This window comes from Pristis pectinata, chromosome 25, assembly GCF_009764475.1.
Source record: "Pristis pectinata isolate sPriPec2 chromosome 25, sPriPec2.1.pri, whole genome shotgun sequence".
NCBI lineage: Eukaryota > Metazoa > Chordata > Chondrichthyes > Rhinopristiformes > Pristidae > Pristis > Pristis pectinata.
The window spans coordinates 1,589,530-1,607,384 of NC_067429.1; the positions used below are offsets into that span (position 1 = coordinate 1,589,530).

Sequence of the window (17,855 nt, forward strand, 5' to 3'; positions counted from 1 at the left end):
GCCATGACCAAAATTTATAGTTAACCATCAAAACAGTTACTGATGGTTTATGTCACATGACTTTGTTGTGCACAACCCAGATTAGCATACTTGCCTTCAAAACAACAGAAGTAATAACCAGCCACAGTGGTCAGGGTGTGAAAAGTGCCATCAATGCAAGCATGCCATTTTCTCTCCAACAAACTCATGGTTAGCCAGGTCAGCTTCCATACTCTGAAGAATACAAATAGTGACTAATGCCAGGACGACAAAACAGACACAGCAGCAATTACACTGAGCTTCTCCTTTATTGAGGTGTGATTTTTTTTTAAAAAAGGTAATGCAGTATACTACAGTACAAGACACCAAAGAGTGATGCCAATCAGATGGGAAACCACCCGTGCCGTGATCCCTGCTTGCATGTCCTATCTTCCAGAGACACAACAAAACATCAACTACACTTCTGGCCCTTAGAGGGGGAGGTTGTCGCAAAACAATTTCATGTGGCACCAAACTACAGCATTTGACAGCTCCATGGCTTTGACCATCTTGTGACAATATTATTGAAAAGCAAAATACTGCAGAGGCTCAAAATATGAAATAAAAACAGAAAATGCTGGAAACACTCAGTAGGTCAGGAGCATCTGTGGTGAGAGAAACACTAGTCAATGTTTCAGATTAACCACCAGTGAAAGATTATCAACTGGAAACAACTGCCTCTATTTTTCTCTCCAATAGGCGGGGCTGATGTCCCAAGTTTTTCCAACATTTCTGTTTACATTATGACAATGTTAGTTTACCCATCAGCAGCTAGGGAGGCAGGAACCTGCAGCTTTACACCAGTAACTTATCCACTTCAATAACTCTTGAGGCTCTTAATTTTATTACAGGGTACTGCAAGATTAAATGACTCAAGAAAGATGCAACAATAGAGCACTGACTGAACTCATGCGTTAAGTGAACTTACAGCCACCTCTGGGACAAATGCTATATTAACCGAGACCCAATAGCAACAAAACCAATTCTAGGAAGATGTGCACTACCAGAATTTAATGTGTGCACTGTGCACTGGCAATGGAGAAAAAGATCACAAGGAAATGGTAAATGTGGTCCAGAGAGCACTTGCACAGTAAACAGTCGGTGATGGGGGCAGCCTTACCGGAAAAACTTTGCTTTTGACCTTTGAAAAGCTTCTTAAAACACAGTAAAAATACATAGAAATCAAGTTCACTGAAAATTAGAGATAATTATTAAAGCCAACAGCTTCAACCTATGTACCTGACAGTGTAGTTCAAGTACATGTTATTTAATGAGGAAAATAAATATTCCTTTATAGGGACCAAGAGACAAGCACCCTGGTTTAACCATAGCATACAGTACTTTCAAGTTTTTGTACATTTCCTTCCACCCTTTTGTAATGCATTCACCATTCTGAACCACAATCTCAAAAGGGTAATGGCGTTGGAGCTTGTGCAGAAGGAATTCATTGTGCTAGCATCTCTACAAGTGTAAAAACAAAATCCTTCTAACATAAACAGAGAGAAGTTAAAAAAGTACAATTCTAATAAAGTATTACAACTAACTGGAATGAAAAGTTTGTATTTGTTGAAATCATTCTTTCTTTTCTTCGCTCTCTAGCGTGGGCTCTGGTAGACCTTCCTCAGCCATGGCACTGTTACTCTCTGTGCCAGAGGTACTCTCGCTTGCTCCCTGCTCCACACTGCTATCTGTTGTGTCCGGACAGCCCTCTTTGTCTTCTGGAGTCGCCGTGCTCTCTTCACTACTCTGTTGGGTTTCTGATGTTTCATCATTACGTGGTTCATCTGCATATAAGGATGCATATTTTAGACATAATTTACTCCAGTAAAACACAGGGAACACTGAAGCAACTTATTTCAGTCCCCACAACAAAGTCTGTTCAGGTAGGCATTTGAAGCAATTCGAAATAGAGAAGGGGTCATGTCACCTGGTCATTGACTTCTGTGTTGCTGCTGGAATCTCACTTGGTATAAAATGGCCACCACATTTGCATGAAGAGTGACATTATTACCCTTCAAAAATAAATCCATCTGCTGCACAAACTTCCTGGTTTATCCTACCATTAGAAAAGTTTGCTTTCTTTTTTTTAGACCAAAGAAAGGTGACACCAGGATTCTGGTGTTGGTGCCACCGGGCCTGCACGGTCTCCGCAATGCACTGAACTGGACTACATGCTCACATTCTGGAACGAGCTTGAACCACAACCTTCTGAATAGAGAACAAGTTTGCTGTCACTAAGCAGATTACACTATACAAAATTCACACAATTTTCACAACAAAATGAGTGTTTAGAGGTTACAATTTCTGTGACCAAATCACTGGAAATCCTGGAGAAGTAGCAGGCTGCCTTCTGCCTGGGTTTAGATCACCTATTAAAAGCAGTAATTATTAAACTTCAATTATTACCCGACCTTCATAGAAATGTAGGAAAATAGAATCAGCAGTCAGCCGTACGGCCGTTTGAGTCTGCTCCACATCCATTATGATTAAAGCTGATTATCTGTCTCAATGCCATATTCCTGCTCTCTCCCCCCATACCCCTTGTACCTTTTGTGTCTGGAAATCTCTCTCCTTAAGTATACTCAGAGACTTGGCCTCTGCAACTTCTGTGGTAGAGAATTCCACAGGTCCACCACCTCTGAGTGAAGAAATTTCTCCCCATCTCAGTGCTACATGTCTGACTGCTATCGTGTGACTGAGATCCTTGGTTCTGGAAACCCCAGCTAGGGGAAACATCCTCGCTACATGCAGCCTACCAAGTCCAGTACAATTCAATGAGATCTCCTCTCATTCTTCTAAACTCTGGGTTGACTTGATCAGCATTCACTAATCTCCTCATTTGACAGTTCCACACTGCTAGGAATCAGTGTAGTGAACCTTCCTCACACTCCCTCTATGGCAAGTACATCCTTTCTTCGGAAAGGAGACCAAACTGCACACAATACTTCAGGTGTGGCCTCATCAAGGCCCTGTAAAATTCAAGTTTGGAGTACTGAAGATGGCCAGCTGAATAACAGTCACCCAAGGCCCGTCAGTGTCTGTGGCACCCACCTTCTCCCATGGCTGGAGTAACCCAAAGACATTTAATGCCCATAGCAACTCACCAGAGAACAGTGAGAATGCAGAATGGTAACATGGACAGTATTCAGAAAGGGATGGGAGAGTCATGGGAAAGGGGTTAAATATGAAATGGGAAGTGAAAAGCAAAATGAAATAGAAGGTGGCGTAGCCCTGGTATTTAAGAATGGGCTAAAAGCAGTGTACGACAGTAGAGTAGCTCAGAAAATCATGTCGCAGAATCAGCTTTGGGGGGCATTAAGAAACAGAAAGTGGCATAAAATATTGCTTCTAGTCACTTATGTCCCAAAGCAGTGGTGGCAAGTGTAAGACAGCATAAATCCAGAAAGTAGAGGTGGCAACGTGGCTCATATTATAACCACGGGGGACTTTTTAATAAAGACCATGCAAAACAAATTAATAGTGTGGAGGATTCATTTATGGACTATATAAATAATAGCTGTCTCGATCAGCACACTGAAATCATGAGGGAACAGACCAGTACTGTGCAATGAGAAAGGATTAATTGATGATCTGGCAACTATAGGGCATTAAAGAATTCTAAAAAAATTTTGTCAAACAATTTCCCTTTCATAAAACCACCTTTACTTAATTGTCTTCTGACCTTCTGAATAGCCTGGTATTACTTTTTGAATTATGCATTCCGGCAGTTTGTCAATGACTAATAGGTCTATAGTTTCCTATTTTCTGTCCCTCTCCTTCCTTGAACAATGGAGCTCGGTCAATATATCCGCAACAGATGATGATCTGTACCCTTGGGTTTCAAAGGCGATGGCGATGGACGGAGCAGACACACCTAGCAAAATTCGACAGATTTGAGACTAGTTCCCACAGATTGGTAGGAAATATAACCCCCTACTTAAGGGGGGGAAGGGGAGTGGGTGAACAAGCAGGAAACAAAAGACCAATTAGCCTGAGGGAAAATGTTGGAATCTATTATTAAGGATGTGGTAACTGGGCACTTTAGAAAAATAATAAGTCTTCAGCAGGGTCAGCATGGATTTGTGAAAGAGAAATTGGTTTTAACAAATCTGTTCAGAATTTTATTTTGAAATTGTAACCAGCATAATACACAAGGGCAGTTGTGTTTGGAATTTCAGAAGGCCTTTGATAAAGTGCCACACAAGAAATTATTAAACAAAATTAGAGCAGGTGATATTGGGAGTAATATACCAGCCTAGATCGGGGATTGGCTGATGGCAGAAAAGTAGGAATAAATGGGTCATTTTCAGGTTGGAAGGCTATGACTCATGGGATAGGACTGAGATCAGTTCTGGACCCAGAATTTCATAATCAATGATTAATATTACAGATTTTGACAGAATTAAGGGTAATAAATTCAAGTCTGCAGATGGTAGAAAGTTAAATGTGAGCTGTGAGGAGGATGCATTGTAGCTTCAAGGGGCTAAGTGACTGGACAAGGACATGACAGATGGAATATTGAGGAATAATCAGGTTATCCGGTTTAAAAGACAAATAGTTAGTGGTGTGTTTTTTTTAAATGGTCAGAAATTGAAAGACATGGTCTTCTGAGGGATCTTGACATCCTTGTATATGAATTACAAAGTTAACATGAAGGTACACAAAGCAATTAAGGCAGCAAGTGTTATTTGGCCTTTGTTTCAGTACAAGTGTAAAGATGATGTACAAGGATGCTGCCAGGACTTGCGGGACTGAGTTAAGGGAGAGGTTGGACAGACGAGGACTTTATTCCTTAGAGCGTAGGAGACTGAGGGGTGATGTTATAGAGGTGTATAAAATCATGAAGGGTATAGATAGGGTGAATGCACTCAGTCTTTCCCCCAGGGAATTAAGAACTAGAGGGCATAGGTTTAAGGTGAGAGGGGAAAGATTTAATAGGAACTTGAGTGGCAACTTCTTTACACAAATGGTGGTATCTATGTGGAATCAGCTGCCAGAGGAGGCAGTAGAGGCAGGCACAATAACAACTTTTAAAAGACAGTCGGACAAGGACATGGATGGGAAAGGTTTAGAAGGTTATGGGCCAACCCTGGCAAAAGGGACTGGTTTGTATAGCGCATCTTGGTTGGCATGGATCAGTTGGGCCAAGGGGGGCTGCTTCGATGCTGTATGACTCTACGAGTTGTTCCAACTGCATAGAGCCCTGGAGAGGCTATATTAGAATATAGTGAAAATAAAACACTACAGATGCTGGAAATCTGAAACAGAAACAGAAAATGCTTTAAAAAAAAATTAGCAGGTCAAGCAGCATCTGTGGGAAGTCAGTTTTGTGCCCCAGCCCACTGTTATAATTTAGTAGATTACCTGGCATATCCGGGAATGCACTCTGTTATTGTTTTTACTTTGTACTACCTCAATACACAGTTGTAATGAATTGATCTGACTGGACGGTATGCAAGACAAGTTTTTCCACTGTACCTCAGTACGTGTCAATAAATTATCAGTTTTACAAAGCTCTTCCCTGGTAGCAGATCACACCACGATTTCAGCTCACTCACCTCAGAGTTGAGCACTCCATACCACCTGCACTGACCACATCCTGTTCAAATGCATTCTTTACATCCATACAAAACATGAAATTTATTCTTAGCAAAGTACATGCAGCAAAACCAGAGCAGTTTCCGTGTTCAAAGCATCTAATTTGATGTCTGAGCAAAAGCTCCTTCTCCATAGGACAGGATGGGCTCATCCAATTCTTACAGTAAGATGCTAAATGACTATTTTAAATCATAGATCAAGGAGAAAAAGCAAGAATTTAGAAATATGCCTTCAGTAATTTTGCTTGTGCTCAGAAATGCATTTAGTGGTTTGGCACGTTTTATCCAGCACCACTATCAAAATCTGTGGAGGTGAAATAGAAAGCTTTTATGAATGATTTTGCATCTAGTGTACAATTGCCAAAATCTTAACCAGGAAGGTACGTCAATTGTCAATGGGTGTAGTGTGTTGCTGAACTAACTACAAATTAAATTTGCAGTTCACGAATTGGAACTAGTTTTATTATAACAAAAGTCAACGTGAACTAATTCAGTGACATTCTCAATCCATGCAATTGTAGTGACTTTGCTTTACTTTAATTTGATCCTTCAGCACTTTTTATCCCCCCTTGTGTTCCCTCCTGCACATTCTCATTTCCAGTTCAGAAACTGCAGCTAGTTGTAGAGATAATAGATAGTATTAGTGGGAGATTTTAACTTCCCTAATATTGACTGGGCCAACCATAGTGTAAAAGGCTTGGATGAAGTGGAGTTTGTGAAATGTGTGTAAGAAAGCTTCCTTATTATTATTGTTACTTCATTACACAGTACATTGAGGAAGTTACAAGGTAAACCAATAACAGAATGCAGAATAAAGTGTTACAATACAGAGAAAGTGCAGTGCAGGCAGCCAACAAGGTACAAGGTCCTAACGGGAGGGCAAGAGTCCATCTTATCATATTGGGGGACCATTCAATAGTCTTGTAACAGCGGGATAGAAGCTGTCCTTAAGCCTGGTAGTACATGCTTTCAGGCTTTTGTATCTTCTGCCTGATGGGAAAGGGGAGAAGAGAGAATGTCCCAGGTGGGTGAGGTCTTTGATGATGTTGGCTGCTTTACTGAGGCAGTATAGACAGACTCCATGGAGGGGAGGCTGGTTTCCGTGATGTACTGAGCTGTGTCCACAACTCTCTGCAGTTTCTTGTGATCCCAGACAGAGCAGTTGTCATACCAAGCCATGAGATATCCGGATAGGATGCTTTCTATGATGCATCGAAAGCAGTTGGTGAGTGTCAAAGGAGACATGCAAAATTTCTGCAGCCTCCTGAGGAAGTAGAGGCACTGGTGAGGTTTTTTGGCTCTGGTGCCTATGTGGTTGCACCAGGACAGGCCATTGGTGATATTCACTCCTAGGAACTGAAAGCCCTCAACCCTCTCAACCTTAGCACCATTGATGTAGAAAGGTGCATGTGTACCACCGACATCCCCCCCCCCGTCCTGAAGTCAATGACCAGCCTTTTTGTTTTGCTGACATTGAGGAAAACGTTGCTGTCATGACACAATGTTACTAAGCTCTGTATCTCTTCCTGTACTCCAACTCATCGTTATTTGAGATACAGCCCACTACTGTCATCTAAAAACTTGTAGATGGAGTTAGAGCAGAATCTGCCACACAGTGTATAGGGAGTAGAGTAGGGGGCTGAGGATTCAGCCTTGTGGGGCACCAGTGTTAAGCATAATCGTGGCGGAGGTGTTGCTGCCTATCCTCACTGATTGTGGTCTATTGGTCAGGAAGTTTAGGATCCAGTTGCAGAGCGAAGTTTTGAGTCCGAGGTCTCTGAGTTCGATGATGAGTTTGCTTAGAATTATAGTATGGAAGGCAGAGCTGTAGTCAATAAACAATAGTCTAATGTAGGTGTCTTTACTGTCTAGACACTCCAGAGATGAGCGTAGGGCCAGAGAGATGGCATCCGCCATAGACTTGTTTTGACAGTAGGCAAATTGCAGTTGGTCGAGCACTGTACAACTTTCTGTACTGGATCCTCCCGTTTCAGCTTGTTTATAAAGGGACCTACTAGAGAGGGTGCAACACTGAACCTCTTTCTGGGACATGAGGTAGGGCAAGGGGCATAAGTGTCTGTTAGTGAACCAATGACCGTAATTCTATTAGCTTTAAAATAGTTATGGAAAAGGATATGACCAGTTCACAGGTTAAGATCCTGAACTAGGGCAGAGTAAATTTTGGAGCCATTAGATGGGATTTTTAATGAATATTTTTCTTCAGTTTTCACTGGGTGAGATTGTTTACAGGGAAAGGAGTGACTACCAAGTGGGAGGCTTCCAAAAAAATGTGACGTCAAGAGTTCAGGACCTGAATATTCCTGTTAGGGTGAAGGGGAAGGCTGATAGTCTGATAGATTTTGGGAACCCTGATTGACAAGAAATATTGAGGCTCTGGTTAAGAAAAAGAGGGAGGCATACACTGTGCATAAGCAATTGGGAACTAGTGACTCAATTGATGACTACAGGAAGTGTAGGAATGCACTTAAGGGAGAAATTAGGAAGGCATAAAGAAGATACAAGAAGGATCTGGCAGGCAAGGCAAGGCAAAATCCCAGGCGATTCTACAGGTACATTAAGAATAAAAGGGTGGCCAAGAAGAGAATAGGTCCCCTTAAAGATAGGCATGGCCGCCTGTGTGTGGAACCAAAGGAAATGGGAGAGACATTTTTAAATGAATATTTCTCTTCAGTTTTTACTGTAAAGAAAACGATGGAAGCTAAGGAAATAGGAGAAAATGAGTGATGATGTCTTGGACCACATACAAATTAGCAGGGAGGAGGTATTGGAGGTCTTAAGAGTGTATTAAGGTGGATGAATCCCCAGGGTCTGAGCTGATGCATTCCCGGACCTTGTGGGACGTAGAGAAGAAATTGTGGAGGCCCTTGCAGAAATTTTTGCTTCATCTCTGGCCATAGGTGAGGTTCTGGAGGACTGGAGAGTGGCTAATGTGGTGCCATTGTATAAAAAGAGTCGCAAAAACAAGCCACGACATTACAGGCCAATGAGTCTGATGTCAATGGTGGGTAAGTTGCTGTAAGGGAATCTGAGGCACAGGATCAACCAAAATTTGGAGAGACAGGGTCTGATTCGGGACAGTCAGCATGGCTTTATACATGGGAAGTTGTGTCTGACAAACCTCTCGGTTCTTCGAGGAGGTAACCAAAAAGCTAGATGAGGGTAGGGCAGTGGATGTTGTCTATATGGACTTTAGCAAAACCTTTGACAAGGTCCCTCATGGCAGGCTAGTCTTGGAGGGATCTAGGGGGAGATAGCTCACTGGATTCATAATTGGCTCAGTGGTAGGAAGCAAAAGGTGATGGTCGAGGGTTGTTTCTCAGACTGGTGTTTAGTGGTGTGCCACAGGGGTCAGTGCTGGGACCTTTATTGTTTATAATTTATATAAACGATTTGGATGTGAATGTACAAGACACGGTTAGTAAGTAGGTGGTGTTGTAGACAGTGTAGAACGTTATGAAAAGTTACAGGGGGATCTTGATCAGCTAAGTATGTGGGCTGAGGATTGGCAAATGATGCTGAATCCAGATAAATAAGGTATTGCATTTTGGAAAATCAAACCAGGCTAGGACTCATACAGTGAATGGGAGGGCCCTGGGAAGTGTTAAGGAACAGAGGGACTTAGGAGTGCAAGTGTACAGTTTGCTGAAAATGGCATCACAGGTAGATAGGGTGGTGAGAAGGCACTTGGTACACTGGCCTTCATCAGTCAGGGCATTGAGTATAGGAGTTGGGAAGTTATGTTGCAGTTATATAATACGCTGGTGAGGGTGCACTTGGAGTATTGTATGCAGTTTTGGTCACCCTGTTATAGGGAAGATGTTATTAAACTAGGAAGATTGCAGATAAGAATTACCAGGATGTTGCCTGGATTTAGGCGCCCGAGTTACAAGGAGAGGTTGCGTAGACTTCCCTGGAATGAGGCAGATTGAGGGGCGATGATGGAAGATATGAGGGGCATAGACAGGGTGAAAGCACATAGTCTTTTTCCCAGGAAGGGGGTGCTAAAAACAAGAGAGCATAGGTTTAAGATCAGAGGCGAGAGATTTAAAAGGGACATCAGGGGCAGCTTCTTGATGCAAAGGGTGGTGTGTATTTGGAATGAGCTGCCAGAAGTAGTGGTTGAGGAGGGCATATTAGCAACATTTAAAAGCCATCTAAATAATACATGGATAGAGGAGGTTTAGAGGGCTATGGGCCAAACGGGACTAGCTCACTGGACAACACATTTGGCATGGACAGGTTGGGCTGAAGGGCCTGGTTCAGTGCTGTATGACTATGATCTCTGGCACGGTGGCTATCTAGGAATGTTCTGTAAGGCTGACATCTGGTCATCAACATAGTTTTGAATCAAAGCTAATCCAGATGTCTTGTTGAAACATTGTGCAGTCTGTGCTTGACAAGATCAAACCTGTAAAACAGGTCATACCTAAAAGGAATTTCTTTTTACTCTGAGAACAACATCTGTGGATCATTCCAAGATAAACACAGTAGTTAAATTCATTCAAAAGCATTCAACAAAATTGGACCAGAAAAAAAAGTCCTCCTTTTTGAAGATAAATAAGATGGCCAGCAGCTGACAACTGAACCTTTATCAACAGGTATTCACAGTATGAAGTCATGCAGTCTCAAACACACCCATCACCAGGCAGACAACCTGACCTGCATACCACAAACTGGGATTAAAAGTATCTGCAGTTTCCACCCTTTCCCAAATAGAACTGGGCAAAGATCATAGAAAACATTGCCCTGCACCAGTCTGTTAAACACAAATAAAAACTGGTAGTATGTTGGAACAGGATAGAACAGTTGTTCTTTAAGTAGAGTTGTTTACACCTTTGTGGTGGATCGCAGATTTTGTTGGAGAATGGCAGCAGATTTCTCCTAGAACACTGCTCGTCTCACTCATTTACCATCATCCTGACCGCCCATGTGACAAGCTGCCTGAAGAAAGTGAACCGGGTAGTGGGAGACCAGAGAAAAGGGGAGAGTGAAGTGCAGGACAGCAGAGGGGAGATAAGCTGGTGGGGCCAGTGGGAGGGAAGTAGAGACAACCTAACAGCCAACCCACCGCTCACAGAAAGAACGAAACTAGACACGTCATCATCTGTCACTGCGAAAATGCAGAACTCACTAGGAGTGAAGCAATAGCAGGGTATTTAGAAAATTAGTACAATCAAGCACTTCACCATAACCTTACAAAAGAGAAACTGTGATAATACCCATTTCATGGATGAGTTGCAGCAGAAATGACCTAATCTGATATAGACAGTTCTATTAAAGTTGACATCATGTTTTATCTTTCACATGCTCCAATACCTCATTCTCATCAAATATGCTTAAATATATTTTCATCTGCTGTCAGGTTACCTATCTGTAATAGTAGTAGTTTGCCTCTCTCTATAAACACTGCCTGATCTCCTGACCACTTCCAACATTCTCCTTCTGTGTTTAGGTTTCAGCAACAGTGCTGACTTGCACTTCACAGCTATGATGTGTCCCTTTGGGATGCATCCAAAGATTCTGAGAGAAGTACTGGAGGAAATTGTAGGGGCATTAACTGGAACCATGACACACTCTTTGGATATGGGGCAGAGGACCGAAGAGTAGTGAATGTTACTCCTTTGTCCAAAAAGGAAGCAAGGATAGGCCCAGCAATTACAGGCATGTTAATTTAACCTCAGTGATCACTATCCCTCGATTCCCTCAATATCTATCATTCTCTATCTTCAATATTCCCAGCGACTTAGCCTCCATAACCCTCTTGGGTTACAGAACTTCAAAGATTTACCACCTTCTGACTGAAGAAATTTCTCCTCATCCCAGTTGTTGAATAGCTGAATGTCATTTTGAAACCATGTCCTTTAGCTCTAGACCCATCCAGGGGAAACATCATTCCTGCATCTATCCAAGCCCCATCAGAATTTTGTACCTTTTAATGAAATATCTCATCCTTCTAAACCTGTGAAAATATAGGCCCAGTCTCCCTAATTCTTTTGTCATAAGGCAAAAAACATCACATCCCAACCCCCCACCTCCGTGATCCAAGAATCAATCTGGTAAAACCTCCCTGCAATCCCTCTATCCCAAGTATATTCTTCCTTCAGTAGGGAGACCAGACCTATGCACAATATTTCAGGTGGAGTCTCACCAGGGCCCCTATATAACTAACATAAGACATCTTCTCCCTTGTATTGTACTTAAGTTATCCTTCAAAAAGGGCCAATTTGTTTTCCTGATTGCTTCCTGTACCTTAATGTTAACTTCCAATAATTTCTGTACAAGGACACCCAGGTCCTTCCAAATACCTACACCTTACAATCTCTGACCACTTAAATAAAAGTAATGCAATACAAATGTAATGATTGTTGGTATACATAATCAGCTATAGTTTTTTGCACTCAAATATGGACATAGTTTCTTGCACTGCTACAAATCATCAGGCTGCTCCTACTTCCATTGAGATTGTGTTACTACACTTAGACGGGGGCTAACAAGAAATATGTTCAAATCCCACTAATAGTTTGTGTGCAATTAATAGATCTTGAGTGGAAAAACTAGCTCCACTGAAGAAGCACAGAGGACAGCAAGGATACTTGAGGTGGGATTTTGAAGTCCAAAATCCATCACTAACAACCGACCAAACTAGCCTAATCCTGAAGGAAAGAGCTGCCAAATTGGACCTACAACAGGTAGTGAAAACTTTCAACATTCCTTCCCAATCTGCCTTTTGGACATGCAACTTCACATAAAAGTACTGGTAATAGTGACCATTTTCACACTGAAGGACACTGTCCATCACAGTAAATAATACTGATTCAAAACAGTGCACAAGAAGGCCACACTAACAGCAGAATCATGTTCCAACACAACCTTGAATCTCATAGCCTGGAATATCCCTCACTTTAGCATCAACCTGGAAGACCATACAAATAGAAGGCAAGGACCATCTCTAAAAAGCAGTCATCTTACCACCTCCTGCTGACATACTACTGTTGAACCTATTACCATCAACAACCTGGGGTCATCACTGACCCAAACTTCAGTGGACTGGCCACATAAACACTGTTATTCCAAAAGTAGGTCAGAGGCTGGATAGCCTGCAGCAAATGACTCCTCCTAATGCCCCAAGGCTACAAGCACAAATCAGCAGTGAGAATCCTAAAGATTATTTTCCAATAACACAGTGGAATCCACTGCAAGAACTACAGGTTCAAAAAGGCAACCAAGGGGAATAAATACTGGTAAACTGCCAGACACTTGCATCACAAGAATTAACATGAATAAATCACTGTTCTCTGCAGCAACACTTCAGCCCATCCGGTTCGTTACCTATGTCCATGGGTGTTTCCTCCACTTTGGATTCTTCGGCCTCACTGCTGCTCGGGGGCTCCTCGGGTGTATTGCTCTGGCGTTGATCTGCATGCTCGGCCTCCTTTTCCCTCTCCTCCTGGCGCTTGCGGGCCTGCTCTTCAGCCTGCGCAATTTCAGCTGCAATTTTCTCCATGTCGACCTCCACCTTCAAATTGCATAACTAAACAAAGGAAGGAGAAGGGAGGTTAAAATAAAAAGCTGCAGGAAGCAGAAGATTCGATCTTCACCTAGCATGTGAGTAAATATTAGCTGCACAACTATTCCCTGATAACCCACATTTGTCTGATAGCTTTAGTACAGTAAACTCCTCAGAAATTCACCAGTGTTGTCAAGCAGAATTGGGCAGAGCCAGGAAAAGGAAAGAATGGGGCAGTTGACCAAAAGTGTACATTTTAAAAGGGCAACCGAGCAGGGCCAAGACGTGGTGTGGCCTAGGAATGAATTCTTGAGCTCAGAGATTTGGAGGCTAAAGGGTGAATGGTGGCCAATAGAAGGGTAAGGGAGACAGTGGAAGCACAAGGCCAAAATTGGAGCATTTCATAGAACGTTGAACACAGCACAGTACAGGCCCTTTGGCCCACGATGTTGTGCCGACATTTTATCCTGCTCCAAGATCTACCTAACCCTTCCCTCCCACACAGCCCTCCATTTTTCTATCATTCATGTGCCTATCTAAGAGTATCTTAAGGCAGTGCATTCCATGCACCCACCACTCTCTGTGTAAAAAACTCACCTCTGACATCCCCCCCATAGCTTTCTCCAATCATCTTAAAATTATGTCCCCTCGTGTTAGCCATTTTTGCCCTGGGGAAAACGTCTCTGACTGTCCACTCGATCTACGTCTCTTATCTTGTACACCTCTATCACATCACCTCTCATCCTCCTTCTCCAAAGAGAAAAGGCCTAGCTCGCTCAGCTGTCCTCATAAGATGTGCTCCCCAATCCACGCAGCATCCTGGTAAATCTCCTCTGCATCCTCTCCAAAGTATTCACATCTTTCCTATCATGAGGCAACCAGAACTGAACACAATGCCCCAAGTGTGGTCTAACCAGAGCTGCAACATTACCTCATGGCTCTTAAACTCAATACCCCGAATAATGAAGGCCAACACACCATATGCCTTTTCAACAAACCTATCGACCTGCGCGGCCACCTATGGACGTGGACCCCAAGATCCCTCTGTTCCTCCACACTGCTGAGTCCTGCCATTAACTTTGTATTCTGCCTTCAAATTCGATCTTCCAAAGTGTATCAACTTCACACTTTTCTGGGTTGAACTCCACCTGCCACCTCAGCTCAGCTCTGCATCCTATCAATGTCCTATTTTAACCTACAGCAAACTTCTACACTTTCCACAACACCACCAACCTTTGTATCATCTGCAAACTTACTAACCCACCATTCTACATCCTCATCCAAGTCATTTATAAAAATCACAAAGAGCAGGGGTCCAGGAACAGATTCCTGCAGAACACCACTGGTCACTGACCTCCAGGAAGAATACTCTCCATCTACAACCACCCTCTGTCTTCTATGGGCGAGCCAATTCTGAATCCACACAGCCAGGTTTCCCTGGATCCCATGCATCCTGACTTTCTGAATGAGCTTTCCTTATCAAATACCTTACTAAAATCTATGTACACCACATCCATTGGTCTACCTTCAATGTGCTTTGTCACATCCTCAAAGAATTCAATCAGGCTCATGAGGCAAGACCTGCCCCTCACAAAGCCATGCTGACTGTCCCTAATCAGCCTATGCTTCTCCAAATGCTTATAAATCCCATCTCTAAGAATCTTCTCCAGTAATTTGCCCACCACTGAAGTAAGACTCACTGGTCTGTAATTGCCAGGGTTATCCCTACTCCCTTTCTTGAACAAAGGAACAACATTTTTTCTCTCCCTCCACTACATCTGGCAGTACTCCTGTGACCAGTGAGGACACAAAGATCATCACCAAAGGTACAGCAATCTCTTCCCTCGCTTCCCATAATAACCTTGGATACATCCCATCTGGCCCCAGTGACTTATCTTTCCTAATGTGTTTCAAAAATCCCAGCACATCTTTCTTCACTTTGACATGCCCTCGCATTTCAGCCTGTTGTATGCAATCCTCACAAATATCAAAGTCTCTCTCTCACTAGTGAATACTGAAGCAAAGTATTCATTAAGGACCTCCCCTACCCTTCTGACTCCAGGCACAGGTTTCCCCTTTTATCCCTGATTGACCCTACCCTCACTTGAGTCATCCTCCTATTCTCCACATACAGTACATGTAGAATGCCTTGGAGTTTTCCTTAATCCTACTCGCCAAGGGCTTCTCGTGGCCCCTTCTAGCTCTCCCGAGTCTATTCTTAAGCTCCCTCCTGGCTGCCTTGCAACTCTCCAGAGCCCTGTCTGATCCCTGCTTTCTAAACCTTAGGTAAGCTTCTTTCTTCCTCTTGACAAGATATTCTAAGTCTCTTGTCAACCATGGTTCCTTCACTCTACCATTGTTACCCGCCTCAATGGGACAAACCTATACAGAAACCCATGCAAGTACTCCCTAAACAACCTCCACATTTGTTGTGCACTTCCCCAATTTACACTCCCAAGTTCCTGCCTAATGGCATCATAACTCCCCCTCCCCCAATTAAATAATTTCCCACATTGTCTGCTCCTATCCCTCTCCAAGGCTATGGTAAAAGTCAAGGAGTTATGGTCACTGTCTCCAAAATGCTCTCCCACCAAGATATTTGAAACCTGATCAGGCTCATTGCCTAGTACCAGGTCCAGAATGGCCTCTCCTCAAGTCGGCCTGTCCATATACTGTGTCAGGAAGCCTTCTTGGACACACCTAACAAAGTCTGCCCCATCTGTCCCCTTTACACTACAGAGGTGCCAATTAATATTAGGAAAGTTGAAATCACCCATGACAACAACCCTGTTATTTTTGCACTTTTCCAAAATCTGCCTTCTGATCTGCTCCTCAGTGTCTCTGCTGTTATTGGTGGGTCTGTAGAATACTCCCAATAGAGTGATCGCTCCTGTTTCTGAATTCCACCCACACTGACTCAGTAGATGATCCCTCCAGGACATCCTCCCTTTCTACAGCTGTGATACCGTCTCTGATGCAAAGCCACTCCCCCACCTCTTTTACTTCTGTTCCCATCTCTTTTGAAACATCTAAATCCCAGGATATCCAGCAGCCCTTGTGACAGCCAAGTCTCTGTAATGGCCACAATGTCATAGTTCCATGTACTTACCCATGCTATAAGTTTATCACCCTTGTTCCTGATACTTCTCGCATTAAAGTGGACACACTTCAGCCCCATCCAATTGATTGCAATTTTGCCCTTTCAACTGCCTATCCTTCCTCACAGTCTTTCTACACTCTGCATCTACTTGTACATGAAATGCACCAACCTCTAACATATCACTCCGGTTCCCATCCCTCTGCCAAACTAGTTTCATTGTAACTTCATCAAGTAGCACATTGAATCAAAGACAAGTCAAGGTGGCAAGTTACAGGTTTACAATATTCACTGAAATCACTGATATTACAAAATTTTCTTGATAGCTGATCCTCTTCATAGGAGTTATCCTTTTGTAGCCTATTCATAGCTTCTAACCCCTTCTTTCAACATGGGACTTAATACTATATCCACTACACTAAACAGTGTTTTATTCGGGTTTTGATTAGGGTTAACAATGTTTCATTACTTTAATACCCTATATTTTCTACTAAAAATTAGAAATACATCAGCTTTTTAAAGGCGTTATCAACCAGTGGCCACAAGTCTAATGCCCTGCGTCCAACCCTGACAAGTTTGACTTAATGGCTCCTTCTTTACAGCATATTCTACGAAAGTCTCCCCTAATATCCCTCCTATTCCAAGGACCGTGCTTTAATGCCACCTCAGACTTCCTGGTTTTAAATTCTATTTGCCACATTTTAGTCCGTTCTCTGTCCCATCAATTTCCCAATGCAATTCCTTCAGTCTTCGAAATGGATATCAGTTGTATATTGGTATTGGTTTATTATTGACAGTGAAAAGCTTGTCTTACAAACCGATCGTACAGGTCAATTCATTACACAGTGTAGTTACATTGAGTTAGTACAGATTGCATTGATGTAGTACAGGTAAAAACAGTAACAGTACAGAGTAAAGTGTCACAGCTACAGAGAAAGTGCAGTGCATTAAGGTGCAAGGTCACAACGAGGTAGTTCGTGAGGTCATAGTCCATCTCATTGTATAAGGGAACCGTTCAATAGTCTTATCACAGTGGGGTAGAAGCTGAGCTTAAGTCTGGTGGTACGTGCCCTCAGGCTCCTGTATCTTCTACCCGATGGAAGAGGAGAGCAGAGAGAATGTCCCGGGTGGGTGGGGTCTTTGATTACGCTGGCTGTTATACCAAGACAACGAGAGGTAAAGACAGAGTCCAAGGAGGGGAGGCTGATATCCGTGATGCGTTGGGCTGTGTCCACAACTCACTGCAGCTTCTTGCGGTCCTGGGCAGAGCAGTTGCCGTACCAAGCCGTGATACATCCAGATAGGATGCTTTCTATAGTGCATCAGTAAAAGTTGGTGAGAGTCAAAGGGAACAAACCAAATTTCTTTAGCCTCCTGAGGAAGTAGAGGCGCTGGTGCTTTCCTATAGCAGAATGATCAAAACTGAATACAATACTCCAAGTGTGGCCTCACCAGTGTCTTATACAACTGCACTGTGACTTCCCAACATTTATACTCCATGCCACTGCCAAAAGCCTTCACCACCCTGTCTACATGTGACACCCCTCTCTTGGGAATCATGCACTTGAACTCCAAGATCCCTCTGTTCTACAACACTCCCCAGGACCCGACCATT

General features: G+C 42.9%; 1 protein-coding gene across 3 annotated transcripts in view; it reads right to left on the bottom strand.

The window, feature by feature from the left end:
- Positions 1–268: 268 nt before the first annotated feature.
- smarce1 (SWI/SNF related, matrix associated, actin dependent regulator of chromatin, subfamily e, member 1) overlaps positions 269–17,855 on the bottom strand; it is a 75,832-nt gene continuing 58,245 nt past the window's right edge. For all 3 annotated transcript variants that reach the window (XM_052038742.1, XM_052038741.1, XM_052038740.1), the window contains 2 exons: positions 12,966–13,167; positions 269–1,802 (listed from right to left, as the gene is read on the bottom strand). In XM_052038742.1, the coding sequence (XP_051894702.1) occupies positions 1,591–1,802; positions 12,966–13,167 (414 nt within the window). In that variant the 3' untranslated portion in view covers positions 269–1,590. The remainder of the gene's footprint in view (positions 1,803–12,965; positions 13,168–17,855) is intronic.